The following is a 16,618-nucleotide window of genomic DNA, read 5'->3' on the forward strand; positions in this document are numbered from 1 at the left end:
AACCGACTGAGCCACCCAGGTGCCCCAAAAGGTTTTATTTTTTTAAAGTAATCTCTATACCAAACATTGGCCTTAACTCACAACCCCAAGATCAAGAGTTGTGCACTCTACTGACTGAGCCAGCCAGGCACCCCATTTTTAAGCCCGTCTTTGAGAAGAGTACTTTGAGGGACTTTCATTGTCCTGAAGATTTATTTTCCCCTTGTCACAAGTGACATTTTTTTTTCCTATGACATTAAAAATCTTTTTTTTTTTCTAATGTAAGCAACAGAAGGAAAAAGACTCTGTCCACATATACTCTTGCATGAGATCAGCTCCTTGAACCTAGGCTGGGCCAGTGTGCCCAGGAGCCACTGGGACGAGGCCACGCCATGGTCTTCCACAAACAGGGACGAGGAGATGGCAGATCTCCCATCCTCCCCACCAACCCCTCCCTCCAGCTACTTGGAATCCCAGTTGTCTGTCTTTTTCCACGTTGACGGCTTGGCTCGAGACTCCTGGAGTAATCACCACTGGAAGTGGCAGCCCTTTCTGAGAACACAGGAAAAGGAGAACAAGGTGGAGCCTGGGACAAAAAATCCATCTAATGCTCAGGATGCCTGTGCAGTGGGCTTGTTGGCTCTGAACTACGGTGATGCTCTTCTAGAGTCTTCCTGTGGCCTCTTGTTCCTTTGAATTCTTGTTTTTGCAGATAACACCACCAAGTCCCCGGAGCTTATAGCTCTGAGAAAGCCTCTGATATGTCAAAGTTTAACACAGCTGGTCAGCCTTGTGCCTGTGGGTGACCTGTTTTTGTACATTGTACCTCGGGATCCACTCAGACTCTTCAAGGTTGCTGGTTTTGTACCTCATCACTTTCTTCTCACGTTGTTCATGTCGGATATTCTGTGCCCTGGTTGTTCTTAGTTCCCTCGCTGCATAGGATTGTGCCTGCCTGCCTGGCAGTGTGACATAAGTGTATCTGAGTGTCACCACCCTCCAATGTAAAATTCCTGTGGGAAGTCAGCTTAGAGTGTCATATATTAAGTCATGTATCTGACAGGTCCTACATAGGGTTGTATGGGGGCTGTGTGGAAGCCCAGAGCAATGGGGCTGAGACTGGTGTAAAAGCAAAAGAGCCTCAGGCCAGGTGGGAGGAACCCCAGGTTCCAAGCCCTGCACAGAGCGAGTCTGACCAGCAAGTCATTGCCTGCTCTAATCCACAGGTTCTTCATCTATAAAGACCCAGGGTTGAGCCAAATGATTCCTAAGAGAGTTTGGGGCTCCAGAGTTCTGAGTATGTGGATCGTGCGCCCTGAAGGAAATGTCAGCCTATCAGGAAAGAGGAGCTAGGCCCACAAATAACACCAATCCCAGGTGCTCCCAAGAGAAGGGAAGTTGGGGAGTGGCCAGAAAAAAAACAGTCCTGGAGTGCTCAGGGAGGGAGGACTGCCCACAGGAGGAGATGTTTTGCAAAGTGACTTGACAGAGTAAGTAGGATAGAGAGTAGAGACCCTGAGACATGATTCCCTGCCAAACAGAGGGAATGAAATAAGGGAAGTGAGGGGCAGAAATTTCCCTGGAAGAGACTAATCAAGGAGGGAAGAGAGCCTGTAGTAGTTGAGGAGCAAGGACCCAGAGGGCAAGGCAGAAGGGGGTGGCTTGTGGGGGGAATGGAAGTCATCCAGGAAGGACTGGGTGGTTGGTGAAGGCTGTCGGGTTAAAGTGGTGCTTTAGAAGAGGAATCTGATCTTGCAGGACAGATGGGGGAGAGGGAGGCTGGAAGGCAGCTGGGCAGAACTAAGTGGCCAGAGTCCACACGAGGTGTGATGAGGAGGCAGAAAAGTGAGGGACGGAGGCCAGAGCCAGATGGCTACCTGGATGAGGGCGAGGAGAAAGCTGGTCGGTCCCCAGACACTGGTTCTGCACCTACTATGTGCCAGACACCATGTTAAGTGCCAGGATATGGTGGTGACCCAGACGAACGAGGGCCCATCTCTCAAAGTGCTCCTAACATCCTGGGACAGTGACATGCCAACAAGAACATGACAGAATGTCAGCTACTGATAAGTGCTCTGAGTAGGTAATGGGGAGGTGGGCAGGGGGACCAGACTGGAGAGGCTACTCTGTCAGGGTAGGGAAGTGCCATGTGACATGCAGATGTCTGCGGGAGGGCCCTCCAAGCCATCCTGAGGTGGGAATAGCATTGGCCTATTGAAAAGGTGGTATAAAGGCCAGTGGAATCAGACACTCAAACATTCATTACCTCATCCGTGTGCCAGAAATTGTTCCAAGCAAGTGTGAAGCATTAGTGAACAACAGAGACTAAAAGCCCTGCTTTCCCGCAGCATAACTCTACCAGGTGGACATAGGGAATATGAAGTCTTAAATACAATAAGTGAACTTTATATTACGGGAGAGCCATGGAAAGAGAACACAATTTTTTTTTCTAAGTTTTTTGCTATTACAGATAATGCTGCAGTGGATATCTTCACACAAAAATCTTTTTCATGTATCTAGGATTTTTCCTATGGATAGGTTTCAAAAAGTAGAACTATCCCCATTTTAAAGGCTTTTAACACAAAGTATCAAATTTCTTTTCAGTGAGGTTAGACCACCTGATTATATACAAAGGTGTTTATTTTACTACATATAAAGGTGTTTATTTTACTACACTATTTCACTAGTGTTGAGTATTATGAGCTCTTTCAGTGTTAATACATTATGTCTTTAATTGGTATTGCTTTCATAATGAAATTAAACACTGAATTTTGGCTGTTGATTATCTGTGGGAGAAAGTATCACTAAGCGAATTAACAATGTAAGCAAGCTATACAATACCTCTTCCTAGTTCTGCTTCTCTGCTGTAGAAGGCAAATATTTCTTTGTCAAATATATACCAAAGTATATTTAAGTATACTTGAAAAATAATGTATTAAAGTTCCGTCTGGTAGGGTTGCTACTTAGGAAGTTCTAGCTTCGATCACATCATGACTTGAAAGTAAGGGGGCGCCTGGATGGCTCAGTCGATTAAGCTTCTGACTCCTGGTTCCAGCTCAGGTTATGATCTCACAGTTTTTGCGAGTTTGAGCCCTGCATTGGGCTCTGCACTGCCAGCACAGAGCCCGCTTGGGATTCTCTCTCTCTCTCTCTCTCTCTCTCTCTCTCTCCAACTTGTGCTGCTGTCTCTGTCTCTCTCAGAATAAATAAACTTAAAAAAAAAAAACAATAAAAAAAAAGAAACAACTGCTTTTCTTTTTTTTTACACCCACTTTTCTTTAAACAATTTCATACTTCAGGGTTTTCACTGAAACCCCTATTATTCCAAAGTTAGTGGGGATTCCTGTGCTTCTATATAAACAAAACATCAGGAAGTGTTTAAGACTCTCCTTGGCGATGATGGCCTGACTTATACACCTTTACATGTGAGTTACTGCCCCACTGAGGACCCATAGCTGAACTACAGCATCCCTTGGCCCCTCCACCCCTGCCTGAGCCCCACCCTCACCTCCCTGGTCCTGGAGCTGGAGGGCCCTCCCCCTGCCCATGCCTAGGAAGGCTGTGAGAAGGGGCAAGATTGCAGAGAGCCCCCCAACGTGGAACTCAATATCGGGTTTTCCCCCAAAAGGTAGTGCTACAGTTCTTGACTGCTTTGTCTATTTTATCGGTGTGTGTGACCTTTGCAGCCTATCTTGCAAGCCAGCCATTGCTGTTAACGTTGATTCTATGGGAAAGTGCCTGTCAAGTTTCAAACCAATACTTGAACATAACCCTTTTGTGAGAACTGTGTGTGCTGCGGGGAGCCTGGTGACACTGGCTGCTGTTCTTCTAAGTCCTGGCTCCTCTCCTCGGTCATCCTCCTTCCTCTGTCCCACAGATCTCAGATCTCCTGGCATATAGCTTCATCCAGGCCATGGGGCTTTGAAGTCTAAGTGGACTTGGGAGGGGTGTGCTCTGGACTTGAATTCTAGCTCTGCTGATGAATGACTTCAGACTTGAGATCCCAGAGGAGCTGTAAAACCTAAATTCCACATTCATGTGTGCATGTGAGATCCACACACTCTACGTACACTCTACAAGTGCTAGAGTTTCACAGAACGTGAGATGCTGTTGCTGACTTCCACCAGTATTTCTAAGATTTGTGAGGAATGTCACAAGAATTTGTAAACATGAACATTTCTGTTCCTAAGCGTATTTATTTATTAGTCTACTAGGTGCCTGAAAAAGTTCTGAAATTATTTTAAAAAATTAAATTTGAACATGTTCTGAAAAGTAGCTCCTTCTCTGTGCAGCTTTTTTCTGGGGAGAATGGGGAGAGCTGGCCCCTCGTTGTTAGGGCAGCCCCAGGACCATGCCGGAAGACAGCTGGGAGAGCTCTTATCTCTCACTTTTGAGAAGATACAAGATGGTGCTGCCTGTGGCCAGTGCCACCCTCTGCATGAGGGCCCTGAACCCCCCTTGTGCTCCTCATCTCTGAGCAAACCACCAGCTCAAACCCAGGTTTAAACATTATCTGGAGATGGGGCGTCTGGGTGGCTCAGTCGGCTAAGCGTCTGACTTCGGTTCAGGTCGTGATCTCGCAGTTCTTGAGTTCGAGCCCCACATCAGGCTCTGTGCTGACAGCTCAGAGCCTGGAGCCTGCTTCAGATTCTGTGTTCTCCCTCTCTCTCTGTCCCTCCCCCGCTCATGCTGTGTTTCTCTCTCTCTCAGAAATAAACAAACATTAAAAAAAATTTAAACAAGAGTCGCCTGGGTGGCTCAGTTGGTTAAGTATCTGACTTCAGCTCAGGTCATGATCTTGTGATTTGTGGGTTCGAGCCCCACATCAGGCTCTGTGCTGACAGCTCAGAGCCTGGAGCCTGCTCCAGATTCTGTGTCTCCTTCTCTCTCTGCCCCTCCCCTGCTCATGCTCTGTGTCTCTCTGTCTCTCAATAACAAATAAATGTTAAAAAAAAATTTTTTTTAATTAAACATTATCTGGAGACAGCACAAGACCTGGGGTCCACCTGCCTGCATTCCATTTCCACTGAAACACTTACTGTGTGACTTTAGGCAAGTTGCTTAGCCTTTCTGATGCCCCAGTTTTCCCAACTGTAAAATGTGCCCACCTCAGAGTGTTACGGGGATCACAACACTCAGAACAACTGAACAACTGTGCGTGTGGAGGGCCTTTGTACTCCACATAAATAGTGAGTATTTGGTAAATGCTGTGCTATTATCCAATTGTTTTTTCACATTTCCTCAAAATGTAGGGGACATATTTAAATGTTATCTATTCTGGTGCTCCACAACTTCACAGAAAGATAGAAACTTTGGATGACATTGAAACTAGCAATGAGATCAATTAGATGTTTAGAATATAGCTTGCTAAGATCGCTAAGCAATTTCAATTTTGTTGACATAAAAAACGTAAGTGTAAGGGGTGGCCTAATTTCTTATTCTTAGAAAGATGGCAAAATTGTGTTGGACAGTTGGTAATGCAGTTCCTTCTATCCCTGGAAATAAAATCACAGGTTCTGGGCCAAAATTTGATCAGTCAGGACATTTATTCTTAATTTTACTTTTTAAAGTTCATTTGTTTATTTTGAGACAGAGAGAAAGCGTGAGCAGAAGAGGGGCTGAGACAGAGAGAATCCTAAGCAGGCTTTGCATTGTCAGCGCAGAGCCCAACAAGGGGCTCGAAACCCATGAACAATAAGATCATGACCTGAACTGAAACCAAGAGTCAGATGCTTAACCGACTAAGCCACCCAGGCACCCCTAGGACTAGGGGCCTAAATGCCTAGGCACTCCAGGCTAGGACCAAATAGATTGTTGGCTGCAGGATTGGGGAGCTGGAGAAAGTTGTGCAGGGTGAAGGATCATCTCCTTGGAGGGGCTGGGACATGGCTCTGCCCTAATCACCTCAAACAGGGATTCTTCTCTACCACTCCCCGCCCCCCCCCCCCATTATTTTTGACAGTCACTGTGGAGTGTTCTCTGAAGCTGTTGCATTTCCACCTGTTGCTTGGGGATGAGGGAAATGTATTCCAAAATACTCTTTTCTTCATGTTCCTCATGGTTGCAAAGGAAGGAGGGAGTAGTGTTTGCTCACCTCCCTGCCATAACTACTCTTTAGTGGGTTCCTTCCTCATGGAAAGGAAATCTTGGTCACGAGGGAGGCAGGGAGGGGCTCTGAGTGGCTTCAGCTGAATGAAGTGCTGGTGGTGGAGGGGAGCTGTGTTAGGGCTCAAGCATTTCCCACAGAAAGCAGACTTTCCCCACCACTCTACTTCTGGCTACCTTGCCACAACCCCACTGAGCCAGTCTTTGGCCTGTATCACATGGGTTGGTCTTCTCAGCCCCCTAAAATAAGAGCCCTCAATGATATTTGCTAGGCCCACTGTGCGCAGTTGTACAGGTTAAGCCACGTGAAGGCACTTGGGCAGAGGGGCATGTGGGGGCGGGGGTGGAATCCAGCTAGCTTGCCAAGCTGTAAATCCTAGTGCAGGGCTGGGTCTACCTGGAGGAAGGAGCATCTTTTTCCAATTCGCACATAAGGCTAGTAATGGCCCTGGCAGTATTTAATCTGAACCCCTGCCCCCTGCCTCCTTCAACCCCATTGCCCATAGCAGCCTCTGTTGCTGCTGAATTCTTTGGAGATCATCTTCCATGGCCATGACCTCCAGGAACCCAAGGGAGCTGTAAAATGCACAAGGGAGGATGTGACGGCTACATTGATTGCTAGTGACAAAGAGGGAAAGGGTTCATTATTTCATTCACGACACTGAGTGCCCTCTGTGGGCAGGTACAGTGCTGGGTGCTGGGAATAGGCATCTAGCCATAGACACGGGCCAGCCTGCAAGGGCCCACAAACAGTGAAGTCCAGTGCCCCTGGTAAACACTATGATGGCTGCAGGCACAGGGTGCCCTGGGCCCACAGAGGTGTGCCCAACACACTGGAAGGACAGGAACACTTCCCAAATGGAGGTGGTCCTGAGCAGGCTCTAGCAGGATGCAACGAGAGCTGGCTGGGTACACTTCCCTGGGGTGGTGCCTATGGTGCCCATGGAACCTGAAACAGGAATTGTGCTAAGGAAAGGTACATTTTCAGAAGCTCCTGGAAGTCTACAAGATGTCTGACCTGTTACAAAGCCTCTTATACGGGTGGGGGGAGACTTAGGTTGTAGATTTTAAGCTTTGAAAATTTGTCATTAGTAAAAGAGTAAAATGCCAGTCATTCTCCTTTTCTTGGGGTCTATATTCCTAGGGCTTTAAATGATTATGTTAAAAATTGGTAGCCCCAGGAAGCTTCCTGGCCTCTTGCTTTGTGACAACATGCCAAGTTTCTTTTCTTTTTCCCTCCCAGATACTTACTGGAGCAAGATTTCCCAGGCATGAGGATTGGCCCAGAGCCCACCACCGATTCCTTCATCGCTGTGATGTACGGGGAGACTGAGGGCAGCACCCCAGGCAACGCTTTAGTCGTGGACCCCAAAAAGCCCTTCCGAAAGCTTAGTCGCTTTGGAAATGCTTTCCTGAATCGGTAAGGACCAGCAAACTGCTATCTTTGGTCAACCTTTGTTTAAACCTTTTCTTTGAATTCTTGCCAATTACATATAAAGGTTCAAAAACAGAATGGAGCATGTCTGTTCTAGAACAGAGAAGCTATAGAGAATATGCTTATTGTATTCAAATATTTGAAAGATTATCATAGAAAATGATCATTTATTACCCATTCTGGGTAGCTTCAGAGGACAGAGCTAATCCCCAGGATTAGACATTATAAGGCTGCACAGTATAAGGAATAAATTTCTAATAGTTTCATGTGCACAGAAATGGATCCAGTTGCCTTGTGAGGAAGTGATCTCCCCATCACTGACAGTGTTAAGCGGTTGCTGCATGGCCACCTCTCAGGCATGGTGTGCTGGGGCGTCCTGCACAGAGAACCTAACCCAGATGACCCCTGGGTTTCGCCTGACCCCCACATTCAGCCTGTTGATTATTCCAGGACAGGTCACCTTGCCTGCCTGGCTGCCCCTTAGGCTTCTCACTCCCTCACTCTGAGCTGCTTCCTTACTCATTAAGGCAAGGGCAGGGGAAATAGAGGCAAAACCACACGAAAAGTTCATTTTGTTACTTGCTCATGATATTACAGATGTGAAGTCATGGGACACCTCAGATTCTGTCTTAACTGGAGATGAGCTTTATTTATACCACCCTGTACCCTTCTCCAGAGCTCCCAGTGATACAGAGGGTTGTGGAGGCAAGCAGGTGTCCTGGAAGTAGCTGTGCGCTCTTGGACATGACCTGCTCTTCTCTCCCTCTCCTTCCTTCTCTTTGTCACTCCTAGCTTTTTTTTTTTTTTTTTAAACCTTTTCCCTTTCTTCTCTCCTGCCATACCCCTCACCTCTCCCTTCCCCTCTTTTATGAATCTCCTGCCTTAGACTGGTTACTCTGGGGGAGTGGGCTTGTGGGGGTGCCAAGCCAGGGAGGGGTCATCTCAACCCCTTTAGGAAGAGCTGACAGACAAAAGTCCTGAACTATACTTCTTTTTAGATGGTTTAGAAAATAAGAATAAAGGCTTCCAGCCAACTGCTATCCTCCCAGAGGCTGAGGCACCCATCACCCAGCTCCAGAAGGCACCATTCACAAGGACTAGGGGATAAATTTGTGCCCAGGCACAAAGAGCCCAGGTGGCTCTGCCAGGGGCAGCCCAGGTGCCTCTGGGAAAAACTGAGCTCTACTGGCTTTCTTATGCTCTTATCACAAATTAAAGGAGGCATCCAAATGGCAGCCAGGGAGCATGGCAGTGGGATAAATAGAAATGCACAGATGATGTAGGTGGGCTCACAGAGAAATTCCATCTTACTGCTGACAGTGGTTTACAGAATACTGTCCAGATGATTTTTTCCACCTGCAGGATGCTCTGGGAGGGACTTCCTCCTCATCTCCAGAACAGCCTTGGTTGCCACCAGAGCCTCTCCTGGGGGAGAAGTAGGGGTTAGAACCCAGGTGGGAGAACACCAGAGGGTCTCCTGAGACAATTGAGGGGAGGTGGGGCAAGAAGCTCCCCACTCAGGGCCTCCTGGGGCATCCTGGTCAGAGAGCAGACTACAGCCAGGCCTCCTGTCTCAAGACTGGCCCCAGATGCTTCCAGAGGCCTGGAAAGTGCAGGGCACAAGGTCCTTCTCCATGGAAGATCGCCTGGGATCCTGTGGTTTCATTCCCACTGCCTTTAGTCTTACTCTCTTTTTGCCCAACGAAGGCTTAAAAAAGAAATAAGCTGCCACTTTTTTCAAATTACTATTTTATGGAGTCCATGTTCACAAAGGAAAACCCTGGAAGAATGGCTGTTGGCTTGTTTTCTTTTGGCAGATGATTTACTTTCCCAACAAATTTATCTTTTTTCAAGTCCTAAACCTACAGCAGATATCTGAGTATGGAAAAGAAGCATTTAAGAAAATTTGGGGGGATGCCTGGATGGCTCAGTCATTTAAGGGTCTGACTTTTGATTTTGGCTCAGGTCATGATCTCATGGTTCATGAGATCAAGCCCCACATCAGGCTCTGTGCTGACAGTGTGGAGCCTGCTTGGGATTCTTTCTCTCCCTTTCTCTTGCCCCCAGCCAACTTGTGCTCTCTCTCTCAAAATAAATAAACTTTTTTTTTAAAAAAAGAAAATTTTGAATGGCAAGGTCCATTATCTGAGATTTAAAACTTGCTGAAAATAATCCATGCCTTATATAATCAAGTGTTAATTAAATTGAGAATACATAGAAAACTACTATCAAATAATATATGGCATTTACTGGGTATCAGATATGGTACTTTACTTGCATATTAGCTGTAAATCGTCACCATAACTCTGTGACATGCATGCTGCTGTTATCCCCAATGTAGACAGGGAGAATTGATGCATAGAAGTTCATCTAACTTCCACAGGGTCACTCAGCTGATATGCGGCAGTGCTGGGATTGGAGCTCAGGCCATATGGCCCAGAGTCCCAACTAGTGACCACCGAACGGCCGAATGGAATGACATTTGGACTGAGAATCACTGCCTGCTGCTCCCTAACTTTTAAGGCTGTCCCTAATATAACCCATTAACCATAATGATAAAGGTGATGACTATGTCCCAAATTAGAGATAAATGATTTCGTATACACTACTTTTCCTGCGTTAATAAAACAGTGCTACCGTGGCTGTTTTACAAATGAGAAAACTGAAAGCAAAGAAGTAAAATGACTTACCCAAGAAAAGGCAGAGGCAAGATTAGAATTCAGTTTCCTCTTCCCTCCTACCACCCTCCACCTCATGAAGCCCTGGCAAAGAAGTTTCTGTTCTAGCCATGCTGGTGGCCAGGCATATGTGAGGCTCACGTGTAAGGGATGTACCTCATCGCACTTAAGAGTAAACAGTATGACTAAGACATAGCCACACAACAGTGCTGTTGTTTCCCCCAGGCTTATGTAAGAAAAAATCAATTTGGGGCACCTGGGTGGCTCAATCTGTTAAGCCTCCAACTCTTGATTTCGACTCAGGTCATGATCTCTGGGTTTATGAGATTGAGCCCCACACTGGGCTCTGTGCTGGTAGCACAGAGCCTGCTTGGGATTCTCTGTCTCTCTCTCTCTCTGTCTCTGTCTCTCTCTCTCTCTCTCTCTCTCTCTCTCTCTCTCTCTTCCTCCCCCTCCCTCCCTCAAACTAAATAAACATTTTTTTAAATCAATTAGCACAGGGCACTCAAATGTATGTAAGTAATTACAGCATCCCTATGGGAACACCAGCAAGGCTAGCTGTAAAGGCAGGCAAACTTCTTTTTACACAGCATACTTTCTGGGAACGAGGTCAAAATAACCGTACTTAGTAGGAATGGGAATTGGTTGTCCACAGGGGAGAATTTTTTCCCTAGACCCACCAAGCAACTACCATCACCCACGGGATAGGTCTCATTACCCTGATCCTCTCACTACGGGGCATGGCTTGAAGATATGCCCCCAAGGGCATCTTTAAAAGAGGTTAGTTAGTACTTCACAAGGTGACACCAGCCTCAAAGCATTAAGCAAGCCAGTGCAGCCTGCATTTCAACATGTAAGGCTGGTTTCTAAGAAAGCAACAGAGGGGCTATGTACACTTTTGAGAAAAGAAGACAAATTCCCAGAAGGCAGCTTCAAATTATAGAAATTCCATACTCAAACAGTAAAAGGAGTTGAGTCTAGAACAACAAGAGTTCTATGGAAACAACTTTAAAAAAAAAGAGACAGAGCGTGAGCAGGGGAGGGGCAGAGAGAAGGGGAGACACAGTATCCGAAGCAGGCTCCAGGCTCCAAGCTGTCAGCACAGAGCCCGATGTGGGGCTCGAACTCACGAACTGTGAGATCATGACCTGAGCCCAAGTCGGACGTTCAACCGACTGAGCCACCCAAGGCGCCCCTGAAAACAACTTCAATGCAACATTCTGAAACTCCACCATGCTACCTTACTTTCGAGAGGGATTCCACAGTCAGGCCTGTCGTGGAGCTGCTCCATGGGAATGGCTCCACAGCCTGTTATCAGGAGGCAGTTCCAGCTCACACAGGAGCAGATGGACAACCAGCCCCACCCGAGGGCACGAGTCCTGGGAGGCTCCAGGGTATTTTGGTCAGTTCTAGAAGTGTCACATTTGGCATCTGACATTTCCCCCCAACCAGTCTGCTTTTGAATTGGATGTTATGTTTTTCCCTTAATCTACTTTTCTAAACAGGGTGGTTTGGGGTTTTTTTTGTTTTGTTGGGTTTTTTTTTGTTTTGTTTTGTTTTGTTTTGTTTAGTCCAGATAGCCGCAGACATTGTTTTTCGTTTAGGATCTAGTTTAGTGTTAATTTTAAATTGTAATCATCCACAGGCCGCCTGGGTGGCTCAGTAGTTTAAGTGTCCAATTGTTGGTTTTGGCTCAGGTCATGATCCCAGATCAAGCCCCACATAGGGCTCTGTGCTGATAGCACAGAGCCTGCTTCGGAGTCTCTCTGTCTCTCTCTGTCTCTCTCTCTGCTCTTTCCCTGCTCATGCTCTCTCTTTCTCAAAATAAATAAACTTAAAAAAATAATTGTAGTCATCCACAGAAGAAATTCTTAATCTCATTTACTTCCTCATTGCCTCTGTTTCCTTTTGAAAAGTAACTTTTATCAGTGGCCCTAGGGATTTTGAGCTAAAGGAATCTGAAGGGTACTTCTGTGCACCCGTCCATTTAGCCAGTCCTGATGATGGTGGTGATAAAAACAAAAACCCCACTATCTCACATTTGCATGATGATTTAGCAATAATAGAATACTTATGTGTAATTTTGGACTTATATTGTATTTTTTGCCTCTCTGTAATTAAATGAGACTTTAGCAGTGGAGGTTTTTGTTTTGTTTTGTTTTGTTTTTTAAATATATGAATGTTACATAGTCACTTAGTCCCATTGGGAGTTTTTTTTAACAGATGTAGTTCAAGTATACAGCATCAGTCCAGATACAAGCTGGCTCTGTCAGCTAATTTAGCCTCAGAGATTAAGGAAAATAGACTTTTGCCAAGAATCACCAGCAAATTTGTTTTTTTTTTTTTAAATCTGAATGATTAACTGGCTTTGTTTGTTTACTTCTTTGTTTTATGGCATGCTTATCCATAATAATCCCCCTGAAGCACTTCCCATTAATCTTTAACCTCAAGATTTGTGGTAGCTGCCAGGTCATTAACCGTAGTTCTTCATTGGCAGCTGCCTGCACGGTCCTGGCCCTGACATTCCAGAAAACCAGTCTTTCTCCCTGGACTTCCCTGCTGTGGGAGTCAGGAAAGAGAGGCTTGGTTTAGAAAAGTATCATCCTTAGGTTGGACCACATGAAATTGCCAATATTCCACGATCTTTTACTTGTAAAAGATGTAAGCAATTCTGTAACAGTGGTAATTCTGTAAGATTCAATCTAAGAGGTAACTGTGGGCTTTTTATAGTCTGGATGTGAAATTCTTCCTGGGCAGTGGAAGGTTAGATCAGCTTTTGTGATAGGACCATGTAACAAGAACTATGATATTTTAATGTAACAATTATCATGGGTTGGTTGTCAAAGTCTTTTTGTGTCTGGTGTGCTGTTTACTATGCCTTACTCTAATCAGTGAGTGAGCTGTGGTTGAAGAAGATGCTTTGAAACTGCACGATACTCTCTCCATTGTCAGCATCCATTTATTTGAACCTGATGACAACCTGGGAGCTCTGGGGCTGGTAGAATTGCTCAGACACCTAGAGCTTACAACATGAGTAAGCAAGGGCTTCTGCTTCCAGGCCCTCCAGCAGTGGGCCCAGAGCAAGTCACAAGGGAGCCTCGGGTGGGGAGTTCCAGGGCTACAGCACGTCACTCCCTTGTTTTGGAATGTCGCCCTCTATGATAAGGCACAGAGCAGTGGCTCAAATGCACGAAATGCTGGTAGCAGCCTAGTAGTCGAAAACCTGGGCCTGAGTCCAAACTAGTGGGTTAGATACCAGTTCCATCCCTTACAGCCATGTGACTTGGCACGTGCCCCAGTCTCCTCCTGTGTAAATGGCAGTGCACAGCCCCTACCTCTCAGGTTGTGGCAAGGATTAAGTGAGTTAATGTCTACAGAAAGTATCTAGAGCATTGCCTGATACATAGTGAGTGGGCAGTAAATGTTTGTGCCATTTTATTACTACTGTAATTGCTAGATATCACTATATTGCTTGGAAACCAAAAGCAGCATTAGGGCACTGCCTGGTTCTTTTTAAATATTGATCATCGAATTGGAATGCTAGCATTTAGAGGCAACTTAAAAATCACTGATCCTCTCACTTCCTTGTTTTACTAGGCAGCAAGACCTTATAGCCCAGACTATTCCTTTATCCAGCCCTCTTTCTGCTACCCCTGAGCCTTTGGGGTGTGGGAGTGGCAGGGAATGGGGGTCAAGCACAGGGTTTGGGCTCATCCTCCCCTCCTCTTATCAGAACAAGATGCATCAGGTCAGCCCTGAATGAGGAAACACTCCGTAATGGCTTCTGTGAGGCTCCTGGGCTTAGCCAGCACATGTCTGCGTATTTTGTGTGAAATGTAGAAAGCAAGGCACAGGTACATTTATGTTAGTCACTCTGGCAAGGGTAGGAAATCCATCTTGGGATAGCAAATCTGTGATTGGGAACATTTCAGCACACAAACATAAGCAAGAAAGGCCTGACCGAGGGCTGACAAGAAGACACCCAGTAAATAACCTTTTTTTTACCTTGCTTTCTTAAAGCTTAAAAGTTAGTGTTCCATTAGGGTTTTTTCTGGTTACAATATAATTATTTAAGAAAATATGTGTGGTTCCAACCCCAGTGTATGAGGCCTGCCCCCACATGGGGGTCTGAAAGCTGACTTCTGCTCTGTGCGCCCCCCTACCTCCCCACCCCTGCCCCCCACCCCCACCACCATCACCCCAGTCCTTCCCCCTCCCCCACGAGGCTTCCTTGCTTTCTTTCATGGAGTGTAGTCTGCTTTTACACGCATAACCCAACCATGCCCTCTCAGGATGCTCCTGGAGAGCTCCCTGCTCCTCTTCCCCCCCCCATCTTCTCCCCCCTCTCCCCTGCCCCTCTCCTTCCTCCCTTCTCTTCCCCCTCCTCCCTTTTTCTGCAATTACCCCTGTGGGCCACTCAGCCTGCTGTCTTGTTTATTGTGTGGTAATGTCACCACATCTGACCGCATCTTGGTTTGTGGCTCACAGATTTTGTCTCTGCTGTTGAGTCAGGAGGCAGGGGAGTTGTCGAAAGTTTGTCACTTTGCAGAGAGGGAGTGGACAGTTTATAAATTTTGAATCCCTCTGTTAACTTCACACTAGAATCTAGGGGTTTTGTGTTTTGGAAAAATTGATATTGAGTGTGAGCTTGTGGTTTTGGAGAAAGGTCAGCCTCTCACAGGAATACTTTACGTAAAATAGTTTCGCATATGTGCGATTCTTCAGCACTGTCAAATACCTCAAGCCATCTAATAAAAAGGATGGGACTGTGGTAAGAGACTGAATCGGTACTGACAAGAAACGCGGTCTACCGCGGATGTGCTCAGAACTCTGTTCCTACCTCGATTCTAGAGCATTACATGCGGTGGTTTTCTTTTTTTTTCTTTGTGAACTTACAAAGAACGAATGCTTCGTTATCTCTGTGTACTTTATTTTCATGGGTCTGCTCTCCCAGTGTTGGGCAGCGGGGTTTACTTACAGGTCTGGAGGATGCACGATGGGCAGGAGAAAATCAGAAATGAGGGGCTTTTCTTAAATTAACTTGGCCCTTTATTTTTAACGTTGTGAGCTTTTTAACTTTATGGATTCAGTTCTACTCAGCTGACATCAGAAATATTAGTCTGTGGTCTCCAGCCAGCCATGCATTAACGATATGACCTCAAGATGTCATAACTCCTTTGTGCTTCAACTTTTCCAGCTGCAAAATGATGATAGTATCTTTTCCTACATTTTCCTGGGCTGACTTGAAAAGGTAGGAAAGAATGTGTAGGAAACTTGGCCTGAGCACCTTCAAAACAAGCTGATTTGAAATGTCAGTAATTGTACCTCTTGCTCAGGACTGCCCACCTCTCGCCATGCGGCTGCGCCCCCACCCTGCCCGTGAGGCTGTGAAGGCCAGCATGGCATCCCTGTCCTGCATTCCCAGCATATTTACTTTCTGAGTGATCCCACCAGTTCCCCTGAATGGAAGAATTGAGCTTTCACAGAGGGTTTTCCAGCTTTCTGCCCACACAGATGCAGAAGTTAGCCATTTACAATACAGGAAAAGGGGAGGCACTCTCTCTGCAGTGTCTGCCTGAGAACAGACACAGTGCCTACCAGAGAGCCACCTTGAGCCCTGCTGCCTGGGTGAAAAAGTATCAAAGTGTTTCCTTCCGCTACTCTAGAGTTCCTCAGTATTACAGCTAAAAAGGACCTCACCAGTCCCTGTCCAAGTGTCTCCATTTATACATAAGGACACAGGCCCAGAGCCGGGAAGCCCTTGTCCAGGATCCCACAGCAAATTTCTGACAAAGGCTGAGCTGAGCCTGCACCCAGTCTGCTGACCCACAGGCCATATTTTTCTTCCACTCCCCTCTGCTTCCGTGAGGCCGAAACCAGGGCAGCTGACAGCAGGAGGATCGGGATGAGAAGGAAGAGACGGTGACAGGCAAGTGAGGGCCAAGGAAAGAGGCTTGAGACGCTTGGCCAGGACTCTTCCCCGCCCCTGCCACTCTGTCCACTCTTAGGGTATCCCTTGGTTTCCAAAGCACCTGGAGGATTTGGGGTATTACCCACAGGTGCTTGCCCTGTGCTGGGCCTGAAGCCATATGGGCACCGGCCTGGATGCTGAGCCCCCAGGCCACTGGTACTTCCACTGTCCCAGTAGGGAGTGGGCAGCAGCCGGGCAGGGAGCTTGGACAGTGGGCAGTGACCCTGGAGGAGTCATGAGATTACCCGGGGAGGAGAAGCCCGGGATGTTTGGCCAAGGAGAAGCCTGGAGAAGGGGCAGGCGATGCTGACGGGCTTGGGTCAAGCTAACCTAGGCTTAAGTTCCAGCCCTGAGTGATGCTGAGTAAGTTACTTACCTTCTATGATGTTAGCAGGAATTTCTTCCTCAAGGGGTTCCTGTGAGGAACAAATGAGACGATGTTTGTAAACA

The 16,618-nt window shown here is 46.6% G+C and overlaps 1 protein-coding gene across 1 annotated transcript in view; it reads left to right on the plus strand.

The window, feature by feature from the left end:
* EHD4 (EH domain containing 4) overlaps nucleotides 1-16,618 on the plus strand; it is an 87,764-nt gene that overhangs the window by 14,254 nt on the left and 56,892 nt on the right. The window contains exon 2 of the mRNA XM_060618854.3: nucleotides 7,328-7,504. Within this exon, the coding sequence (XP_060474837.1) occupies nucleotides 7,328-7,504 (177 nt within the window). The remainder of the gene's footprint in view (nucleotides 1-7,327; nucleotides 7,505-16,618) is intronic.

The sequence above is a fragment of the Panthera onca genome, chromosome B3 (genome assembly GCF_046562875.1).
Source record: "Panthera onca isolate mPanOnc1 chromosome B3, mPanOnc1 haplotype 2, whole genome shotgun sequence".
NCBI lineage: Eukaryota > Metazoa > Chordata > Mammalia > Carnivora > Felidae > Panthera > Panthera onca.